This window comes from Triticum aestivum, chromosome 7A, assembly GCF_018294505.1.
Source record: "Triticum aestivum cultivar Chinese Spring chromosome 7A, IWGSC CS RefSeq v2.1, whole genome shotgun sequence".
NCBI classification, from domain to species: domain Eukaryota; kingdom Viridiplantae; phylum Streptophyta; class Magnoliopsida; order Poales; family Poaceae; genus Triticum; species Triticum aestivum.
Window position 1 is genome coordinate 96,118,252 of NC_057812.1, and position 11,152 is coordinate 96,129,403.

An 11,152-nucleotide genomic window follows, 5' to 3' on the forward strand; every position below is an offset into this window, starting at 1 on the left:
CGCCTGGAAGTAGCAAGCTCGCTATCTATCTTAGGGGTGCGTGGGTGCAAGGGGATCGCCGGAATTGTTCACCGATGCAACACTCAGAGGGATGGCCAACAACGACAGTGGGGGAGGTTGAGGGAAGGGCGGGGAGGCAAGGCGGTGCGCGGTAGTGCGCGCCAGCCGCAGGTGGTGGAGTCCGGCGGTTGGGGCAGGACATGCTGGGGGCGAGCGTGAGAAGGAAGAAGGAAGGTAGGAAGAAGATGAATAGTGCGGATCTGTTTTGGGCTCTTGGATGAAAATCTTGCGGTCTAGATGAAAAGTTGAGATGGTGGGAGTATAACGAATCGATGATTATGATGCAGAAAAAATACCGAAATAAGGCGAGCAATAATCAGTGTCGCGCGCGCGAATACCAAAATCGGCGGAACCTCCCTCCCCTCCCCATTCCCCACCTCCTCGGCCCGCGGCGGCCATGGAGGCCGACGACCCGGCGCCGCGCGGCGGGGCCCCGCCCCGCATCCGGCGGCTGGAGGAGTCGGTGGTGAACCGCATCGCCGCGGGGGAGGTGATCCAGCGGCCGTCGTCGGCGGTGAAGGAGCTCGTCGAGAACAGCATCGACGCCGGCGCCTCCACCGTCTCCGTCACCGTCAAGGACGGCGGCCTCAAGCTCATCCAGGTCTCCGACGACGGCCACGGCATCCGGGTACGCTCGCTTCCTAAACCCTAAACCCCGGACCCAACCCCCCCACCCCCTGAACCCTTGCTGCTTCCGCGGGCGCCTGCTAGTGCCAAAATCCTTCAAATGCGAGTTGTTAACCGTGATTTCTGTTGATTACGAGCTGTTAATCCTTAGTGCGTACAGGGCCATGTAGGCGGATGATTGGCAATTTTGGTATTGGCGATTTTCTGCACTGGATCTGTGTCTGTTTGTTCTGACTCGGGCAGTAAAAAACTGCATAGGGGCTGCTATGCCATGGGCAAATGAGGGCACACCTATACTAACAGGCCATTTGAGATTTTTAGTGCTAATTGTCTTAGGCAGCATGTAGTTGTCTATGATACTACGAACTGGGCTTGTCTTGTGCTATAAAGGGGGAGGGCCTAGGCGTCTGCAGGGTACTACTATATGATTACAGTATTGATTGTTGGGTATTTGAAGAGTTGGTCATATTCAGAATATTTATTGAGCATCCCATACCATTTTGTCAGCTAACTTGGTAAACTTTCACAGTGTGAGGACTTGCCAATATTGTGTGAGAGACATACTACCTCAAAGTTGTCTGCATATGAGGACCTACAAACAATAAAGTCCATGGGGTTCAGAGGGGAGGCTTTGGCCAGTATGACTTATGTTGGCCATGTTACGGTGACAACAATAACAGAAGGCCAACTGCATGGCTACAGGTCAGTCCATGAGCAACTTTAAATCCTTCTGCTTGACTCTAGAGTCGTTTGTTAATGATTGTTATTATCATGTTTTCTTGTCAGAGTTTCTTATAGGGATGGAGTAATGGAGAATGACCCGAAGCCCTGCGCTGCGGTTAAAGGAACTCAAGTCATGGTGAGTTTGCAACTTTGCATAGTACTATTGCTCTATTGGATATTTATTGCGATTTTTACAAGAAAAAAAATCTTAATATGCAGGTTGAAAATTTATTCTACAATATGGTAGCTCGTAGGAAAACACTGCAGAACTCCAATGACGACTATCCAAAGATAGTGGACTTCATCAGTCGATTTGCAGTCCATCACATCAATGTGAACCTCTCTTGTAGAAAGGTAAATATAGCTGTCTATTGTTTTCTCATGAGTTTTAAGAAGGTGACATTTGCCTCCTCCTCTGTCACAGCATGGAGCCAATAGAGCAGATGTTCACAGTGGGACCACGTCTTCAAGGCTAGATGCTATTAGGAATGTCTATGGGGCTTCGGTTGTTCGTGATCTGATGGAAATACAGGTTTCAGATGAGAATGCTGTAGATGAAATATTCAAGATGGATGGTTTCATCTCAAATGCAAATTATGTGGCAAAAAAGACTACTATGATTCTTTTCATAAATGGTATACAAATTACAAGGCACTAGTAATTTTTTAGAGCCTTTTCCTCCGTAAGTAAATTCAGTTGATTACATATGCACTAAAAATGTATTGCGATACCCATGTAAATACTCATGTTAAGATGCTATGTAACTCTGATCAGAGTAATCTGGCCACATCTTGTTCACATATTTTCGATGAACAAGGGGATATCTTTAAAAAAATAATTTTGTAAGACCAACAAAGTTTTAAATGATGCATCCACTGTGATTGAACTGTCATGTATTTTCTGTCAGTGAATTAGTAATGTATTGTTTCTCTATTATCATGGCTGTTCCTTGTTTGCTTTATCCTATAACTGTCCATATCTCCTCTTCAGATAGACTTGTAGACTGCACTTCTTTGAAAAGAGCTACTGAATTCGTGTACTCTGCAATACTGCCTCAAGCATCCAAACCCTTCATATACATGTCCATCAATCTTCCACCAGAACATGTGGATGTCAATATACATCCAACCAAAAAGGAGGTATTTTTTGGCAAAATCTGAGCCTGGTGTCCAACATCTCTGCAATTTTTAAATTAGAGAACAAATGATTTCAGTGATTCCTTCTGTCTTGCAGGTTAGCCTCTTAAATCAAGAGCGCATTATTGAAAAAATTAAAGATGCCATCGAGGAAAAACTGATGAACTGTAATAACACAAGGATATTCCAAACTCAGGTTATTCATATGTTCATGCTTACATAAACTCACAGATACTTGGTCTGTTATTGTTGTGTCTCATGACTCATCACAGTTGATATGGAGCGACAGTTGCTGGAGATCAGTTTTTAAGTGTTCATATGGTTGCTTACCTCTATCTTTAGAGACAGTGTATCTGTTCAAAAGCTACTACCAGTTGCATAGTGCATCAATTTTCAAATATACATAAACACTTGCAGAAAGTCATGCTGAAATTCGTATGTTGTCATTTTCTCAAAAACTTGCTCTCCTGGGAAATTGACTTATCAAAAACTTGCCCCTTCAGAGTAGATTGTTATATTATTTGGCTCTTTGAATGCAAATTAAAAGAAATTTAATTTGCAGATGAACTTTAGCTATCTCAGTTATAAAAACTATGTGCATGTGTATTTTATATTTTGATGTAAACTTTTGTGCACATTAGTGATGCTTGTTCCATGTGAATTGCAGGCACTAAACTCTTCAGCACTTACTCAAGCTAACACACGAAAGGACAAGGGTACCGAAGTCAGCACGCCTACTGGTATGTAGCATATACCATATGCATATTTCAAGCTAAAATGTTTCATAAGTACACTATACTGCTACATCACATTACTTAACTCTGTATTATTGAGCTATCTAGTAAAGGGCGTGTGAAACCACCACCATCCAGCGAATAATCTTTAGTATAATTATATTATACTGTAGGAGAAAAATCTCAAAAGATTCCTGTGAGCCAAATGGTCAGAACAGATCCACGCGATCCATCTGGAAGGTTGCACACCTATTGGCAAGGTCAAACTTCAAATCTTGAAAAGAAATCTGACCTTGTTGCCGTAAGGTATGATCTTCATTAGCAAGTTGACACCGGTCACCACTTTCTGTATTTTTTATGCTGTCTTATTTGGTCATCTGTTTGTGCTCCCTGAATTTTTTCTGCATGCGCATCAAATTGTGCACTAAGTACCTGTTGTTTGCCTTTCCTCATGTGAGGATTTAATGATTCATGCTGTTTACATGCTACAAGTCTATAACTCTGGTTAAGTTGCGAGTGCTGGACCTTTTTCTACATTGGTTGCCAATTCATAAATTCTATTTGAAGAAGGGAGTACAGTGATTCGCTATTTTTTTACTGTGGCTGATTTTTTTCTTCTGTTTGTATATGGTTTCCAAGAAATATTGTAAGATCAAGAAGAAATCCAAAAGATGCTAGTGATTTGTCCAGTCGCCATGAGCTTGTTACAGAAATAAATTCTAACTTACATCCTGGTGAGCTCATCTTAACCTGTGATGTCTGAATCTGTCTCCATTTTTGTAGACTGATGATTTATGTATTTCTGCTAGGCCTTTTCGATATTGTTAAGAATTGCACATATGTTGGAGTTGCCGATGAAGTTTTCGCTTTGATACAACACAATACCCTCTTATACCTTGTCAATGTGGTAAATGTTAGGTAAACTCTATACATTACATTGATGACTAGTCTTACTCTTCCATGCCTTATATCTCTTATTTAAGCTAGATTTTTTCTTCTAATATCTGACATAGCTCTTTGAAGGTAACCGATACCCCAGTTACCTGTACATATTTGCAAATGCATGTGCACACAAACAATATTGCTTGCGCACACCACCATCAAACTGCTATCCATTCATATCACATCCAGTTGAATGCCTAATAAGCACCTCTTCCAAATATTGCATTGTTTTCTTTTCTGTACTATGTGATATTGATGATTCAGCTCGTGATGCAGCAAAGAACTCATGTACCAACAAGCCTTGTGCCGTTTTGGGAACTTCAATGCTATACAGCTCAGTGAACCTGCTCCGCTTCTGGAGTTGCTGACAATGGCACTGAAAGATGACGAGTCAATGAGTGATGTAAATGAGAAGGAGAAACTAGAAATTGCAGAAGTAAGTTATTTTCTTAATTCCTCGAGTCATAGTTGATCTTGTAGGTGATAGAACAGATGTAAGTTTTTTATTTGTCCACCTGCATATTGTTTCTGTTTCTTGATTCTTGTAATACGGCTCAATCGTTTGATTCATGTAGCATCGCTCTGTTGATGAAGATAGTGCTTGTTTGCAGGTGAACACTGAGATACTAAAAGAAAATGCTGAGATGATTAATGAGTACTTCTCTATTCACATTGATCAAGGTGGCAACCTGACCAGACTTCCTGTTGTACTTGATCAGTACACCCCTGATATGGATCACCTTCCAGAGTTCATGTTGACTCTAGGAAATGATGTAGGTTTCCTTTTATTATGCTGTTGCGTTCATTACATATGGTATTTTAAATTTGGTCATGATATTTGATTATCCATTCCCTGCTGAGGCGATGGCAAGTAGGTTTTCAGGCTGATATCGTGTTCAAAATTTAATTTCGGTGTTTCATGTAGATATGGCAGCTAGCTGGCCGCGAGTAACTTCTGTTTCTTATTCATATTTTAAGTTGTTTCGGAATTCGGGAGTTGTTGCTTTATGATATATTTTGTTTCAGATTTTACTTTAGTTATGCAAACTGGCAGTCCTGATTTTTAGTGATTACCATCTTATAATAGATTGCCTGGGACGTTGAGAAAGAGTGCTTCAGAACGGCAGCAGCTGCTATTGGAAACTTCTATGCGCTTCATCCTCCCATCCTTCCAAATCCATCTGGCAAAGGCATTCGATTATACAAGAAAAATAAAGATTCCATGGAAAGTGCTGGACAGGCTGATAACGATTTAACAAGTACAGGTGAGCTTGTTGGGTATCTGTATTCTATAGTTGTATACCCATTAAAGTGCATGAAGAACATATATGCTTAGTGTTACACCCTAGTAGGTAACAGAATCCGCAGTTTCTCCCACTTCGCTTCCCATTAACCGCCAAGATGACATGACACTGAAATAGACATACTAAAGAATATATCCATTATATATGATGCTGCAGCTAGATATTCATTCAGAGTTAATTGCCATTGGGGCTAAACATATATTGCATTACAGAGGAAGATGACATCGACCAAGAGCTGCTTGCGGAAGCAGAGGCGGCATGGGCTCAACGCGAGTGGACCATCCAGCACGTCTTGTTCCCGTCCATGCGACTTTTCCTCAAGCCCCCTAAGTCGATGGCAACAGACGGAACATTCGTCCAGGTTCCCTCCCCACCCCGCTTCAGTTGTCCTTTACGTTTGGTGCTTCAGTTCAGTCTTGTGCTTATGCTCGCACCATAGTCTGTTACTGCACTGCTGTCTATTTACACTGCTCAATGTATTTTTTCCCCCAAACAATCACCAAGCCACATTACACGCGACATTGTTCCGAGTAGGCATACCAACATAGGCAGTCCAACTTTCGACAGCGAGTAATAAAAAAGAATGGCCTGGCTTCAAGTGCAACCACTAGAAGTGTGTGAAATACCTTTTTTTTTATAGATGACGCGGCATCAACACACTGATATTGAGCTGTAATTTTGAACCTATGCAGATTGCTTCTCTAGACAAGCTTTACAAGATCTTCGAGAGATGCTAGCCGACACAAAGGCAGCCGGTCGCACGATATGTAGAGAAGGAAGGGAGAGCGCGACCGACGCCTTTGCTTGTTCCTTCTGGGACGGACTTGCGTACATAACGGTGCCACTGTTTTTTTGTTGTTGTTGGTAGCGCTGTAAATATTTGAAGAATGAGCAAAATTTGTTGACTCCAGCTCTGGAATTGAGTACCAAATATGTTGGCTTTGCTACGCAGTGCTGATGTTTCCCTTAAGTAACCGTGCTGGTAAATATGCCATGCCCTCTTACAATGATCGCGCAACCGAAGCCGTCGCCGCGGGCTTTTTTCCTCGAAAGATTCTACAAAAATCAAAGAGTACGCAGGCCGGTGCGGTTTCCGGTGAAGCCCTGTTTTGAGCATGGCAACCATTTTTCTAAAATTAAAACAAATTTGAACCGACGTTTTCAAAATTTCCATAAATTTTGCCCGGAGTACTAAAATTCTGCAAGAAAAAGCCTCCCTTTTATTTTTTGAAAAAAACCCTCCCTTGTGTAATAAGAGGGAAAAAACTGGGCCGCCATGTGTCCCTGCGGGTGGGCCCGGAGGGAAACCCCACGCCCCGTGCCGTCCCCCCTCTCTGCCTTTACCCCATCCCCATCCATATACCGGGGGCTGTCGAAATTTTCGTCGTGGGCCGGATTCAGCTCGTAGCAGCCGGTCCAGCTGCCCAGGGGCCGATCCGCCCGTAGAGGTCGGCGACAGCAAACCCGTTTCTCCCCCGTTGTGCTCTGTGTTGGACTGTTGGTCGTCCTGTCCACTGCGCCCACTGCCGTCCGGCGAAGTCGAGCGGAGGCGCGGTGCAGGGATCGCCGGGAACCGAGGCGGGGGGCGGCCGAGGAGAGCCTGCCGCCGGACTCGCCGAGGAAACGCCCCCCTCCATGCGGGGGGACTCCCTGAGGTATGGATCGAGCTTGATTTAACACTATCAGTTGCCTAGATTGGGACGAGTCAATTTCCCCCTTCGTCCCTGTTGTCAGCAGCCTCCTCTACTGTCGACCCGCTCGCAGCCACCGGCAACCGCCGTCCTCGGTCACCCTCGGCCGGCGTCGCTGCCGCGCCTCCACCGCCACGGCCGTCCCTTTAACCCCCATTCATCCCCCTCCCCACCCACGGCCACGGCTTTCCCGTTGTCGCTTTGGTGCTCTGTGCAGAATCGACTGACGCTGAATTCAGCAATTGCGTTTGTTTAGTCAGCATGCTCATCAACAAATAGACTGGATTGGAAGTAGCTTTCTGAAGCAGAAACTTAACACAGTAAGAAGATAATGTAGAGCAAGGGGGTAACACTTGAGCTGAAAGAGATGAAGTGGCCTGCTCGTGGCATACGATGACACAAAAGTATCAATATATAGCGCATTCTAATCAGTAAGTTTAAACATAAACCATTTCTGTAAGGAACAACAGATTGTTGAAAGAAACTTCCTGCACACACACGTACCTCCATTGTATCTCCTGTGTTCGCAAGTAATGCATTCGGAACTATTTGCACTTTGTACCAGAAGCCATTTTCCTGCACTTGGAGCCCACTGACGTTATCATCGATAAACACAACTGTGATCACAGATTCACAGTGGCATCAGTGTGGGGCTTCAGGCCTAAGACTTGGTCCGGCTTGGGACAGTGAGGGTGATGGCATTCTCTTCAATCGATGACGATTGAAAACTGGGCCTGATCCTCATGTAAATCAAGCATCTCGGGCAGGTGCCTGAGGACAAGGCTGGCAATCTCCCTTCACCTGACTGTGTACTCACACAGAGCATTTCTGAAGAAAACTGAGTGATCAGAATTATTCAATGGCTACTCATTAGTAAACTTTTTAAATCATGCGTATTGATCCTGGATTCCTGTTAAAGGCCTTAAAGGTACCTGAAAGGAGGATGTGTGGTCTATTGTCCGGGACTCCGGTTCGGCTAGAGGTACAGCCGGTCACCACCAGTCCAGGGTCTGCTTCTCTGATACGACTATGTCGTTCCCGTACTTCTGCTTTTCTTCCAGTGAGAGCTTGCGACAGTTTCATCATCTCACCGAGAAAATTTGGCTCTATTCCATGTCCACCAGAATAGGTAAAGATCAATCACAACTCTATCCGACTGATAAAAAATAACACAAAGAATTGATCAGGACAAACTTAATGGGAAGAGGCCCCAGTTCTCCAAGGCGTACTGCATCTTTACAGCCTCATCATCAGGGCTGTTACCAGGGGCAGTCAGACTGCTGAGTTCAATGATTGGGATCAGCTCAGGCATCTCGGAACAGGCCACGTAAAGGCGGTCTTGCTCAGGAACCACATACTGGCTTGGTGGCTCCTGTACGCCAGTCACCAACTACCAATTGGCAATTAGTGAAAATTACAAACTTGCGAATCAGAGTAATGCATGCCAACACATGCCAAGTTATCTCTGTCCCCCCTGCTTGTCTTCTTATATAGTTTGTTTTGGCTTATTAGGTTTCTTCTTGAGAAAAAAGGAGTAGCCATCATCACTCTGATCTTTTTGGTGTTTGTTGTAGTGGTTGGTGACTGTCCTTACTTATTGATGACAATGTGTAGTGAGATGGGACTGAGACGAAGGCAACTACATCTTGCGTAGGGCAACATCTTCCTTGAAGAGAGCCAACAACGAAGGAGACAGAGCACCAGGATCAGCAGAGAAATATCCAAGAACTCCAATGGCTGATGAGTCATGGAGGCTGCCGAATTCAGTGCAGCAACTGGCTGCCAACATGCAAGAACCACCGAGCCAGTACTTGCTCAGAGAGCAAGAACTGCTTGGTGGCAACCTTGCTGGTGCCGAGATGCCGGAGCCCGTCCCAACAATCGATCTTGGCCTGCTGTCTGCATCCAACGATCCTGAGGAAGCCGCCAAGCTGCTGTCGGCACTGAAGACCTGGGGATTCTTCCAGGTGAGTTTCTTTATTACTCCGTTCTCGAATTTCTTGTTCCTAAGATTTACTCTTTTTTTTTTTTGCATTTTTCGTTCATGGTGCACTTGCTATATTTCTGTAACACGCATCAGCCTATGTGACCAGATTTCTAACCATGGAATGGAGGCCTCTATGATGGATTCTGTGATGACCGCATCAAGGGAATTTTTTCACCTGCCGCTCGAAGAGAAGAAGAAATGCAGCAACCTGATAGATGGCAAGCATTTCCAGGTAGAAGGGTATGGAAATGACCAGGTGAGGACTCAAGATCAGAGATTGGACTGGTCTGATCGACTGCACCTTAGAGTTGAGCCAGAGGGTGGGAGAAACCTTGCCCATTGGCCTACACATCCCAAATCTTTCAGGTAATCTATCAGGGATACAATATTTTCTGGTACTTTTGTTTAAACGGATCTTTCATTGTTGTCTGTTTTGTAGAAAAGACTTCCTTTGCTTATTTATGTCTTGAGTGATGTAGACTGACATGGAGTCATGAGCTACAGAAATAAAATCGACATTAGTAATTGACTGGACTATTTGCGTGTTATTGGCAGGGATAATCTACATGAGTATGCATTGAAGTGCAAGAGAATCAAAAGCGACATCCTTCGGGCAATGGCCAAGATTTTGAAGCTTGATGAAGACTGCCTTGTTAATCAATTTAACAGCAACGCCCCCACTTTTGCTAGATTCAACCACTTCCCTCCATGTCCAAGACCTGATCTTGTCCTGGGCATCAAGCCTCACGCCGATTTCCCTGCTCTCACGGTTCTCCTCATGGACAAAGACGTCGCAGGGCTGCAATATCTTAGAGATGGAACCTGGTACAATGTTCCAGCTGCGTGTGACCACACCTTGCTGATCAACATTGGTCTTACAATGGAGGTGACCATCTCTGAACCTCCAGTAATTTTCTCCCATATGAAGTTCCTGTTTCTTGATGACTTTCGCCTGACCATTTCTCGTGGCTCGTGCAGATAATGACCAACGGGATCTTCAGGGGGCCAATGCATAGAGTTGTGACTAATGCCGATAAAGAGAGGATATCAGTGGCCATGTTCTATGGTGTGGATCCCGAGCAAGAGATCGGGCCGATAGCTCATCTGTTAAGTGAGGAGCAATCGGCACAATACAGGAAAATGAAGGCCAAGGACTTGTTAGTGTTGCACCATGAACATTACGCTGGAGGCCGAGGACCAAGAATTGCCGATGCACTGAAGATCTAAGTAAGATGACTGTAGCTCCATGCTACAGTACCCATGGAAAGTAAATAATTGATGGCTGTTTGGTTTGTAGTAACATGCTCTCTGAGCACTTTCATATTCTCTTATCTGCTCAAGTGTCTCCGCCGTTCCTTCTTATATACTCCGTAGCTTTTATCAGTGGTGAAGCCATGCATGAGCTGTGCAGTCAAATGACTACACAGCTTTTTGGCAAGAACATCATACAATGAGTATATATCATGTAGAGAAAATCACAAGTACGTACATATGACTACACAAGTTTGAATTGACTACACATGAACGAATTCCTGGCACCGCCACTGGCTTTTATTTCAAAATGCATAAACCATATCCCCATTACATGGTAAAAAAAATGATTTTTAGGATGTAAAAATGTCAGCACTAGAGTCACTGTCATGTTGCGTGAAACTGACAAGACATGTTGGCATGGTGTACTCCATGGATGTCACCTTTTGCCAACTTCAGGAATTCGGTGTCACGATGTAAAATTTTCGTTAAGGGGTAATATATGAATATTAAGAGCATCTCCAGCCGCGCCCCTAACAGGCCTTCCCTAGGCGTTTTTGCCGCGCCGGCGCCGAAAAAACGGCCCAGTCGCGCCTCCAGAAGCCCGTTTTTCGCGGGCTCGGGCCGAAACTGGTGCCGGCGGACCCAGGACGAACCCGGCGCCCTGAGGGGCGCCTGGGGCGCCGGCACAAGCGAA

At 44.7% G+C, this 11,152-nt stretch overlaps 2 protein-coding genes across 2 annotated transcripts; both read left to right on the top strand.

Annotated features, from left to right (window-relative positions):
* Positions 1-364: 364 nt before the first annotated feature.
* On the top strand, positions 365-6,477 carry LOC123150943 (DNA mismatch repair protein MLH1). The gene is made up of 16 exons (XM_044570741.1): positions 365-688; positions 1,217-1,389; positions 1,474-1,546; positions 1,630-1,764; positions 1,835-2,045; positions 2,401-2,549; positions 2,644-2,742; positions 3,214-3,286; positions 3,454-3,586; positions 3,920-4,014; positions 4,090-4,198; positions 4,499-4,658; positions 4,834-4,995; positions 5,310-5,487; positions 5,739-5,887; positions 6,219-6,477. Exons 1-16 carry the CDS (start codon positions 458-460, stop codon positions 6,261-6,263), a joined length of 2,175 nt encoding a protein of 724 aa, XP_044426676.1. The 5' UTR covers positions 365-457; the 3' UTR covers positions 6,264-6,477.
* Positions 6,478-6,926: 449 nt separating this feature from the next.
* LOC123151154 (codeine O-demethylase) lies at positions 6,927-10,702 on the top strand. Its single transcript, XM_044570910.1, has 5 exons — positions 6,927-7,181; positions 8,872-9,184; positions 9,311-9,570; positions 9,760-10,090; positions 10,183-10,702. Exons 1-5 carry the CDS (start codon positions 7,162-7,164, stop codon positions 10,429-10,431), a joined length of 1,173 nt encoding a protein of 390 aa, XP_044426845.1. The 5' UTR covers positions 6,927-7,161; the 3' UTR covers positions 10,432-10,702.
* Positions 10,703-11,152: the final 450 nt, after the last annotated feature.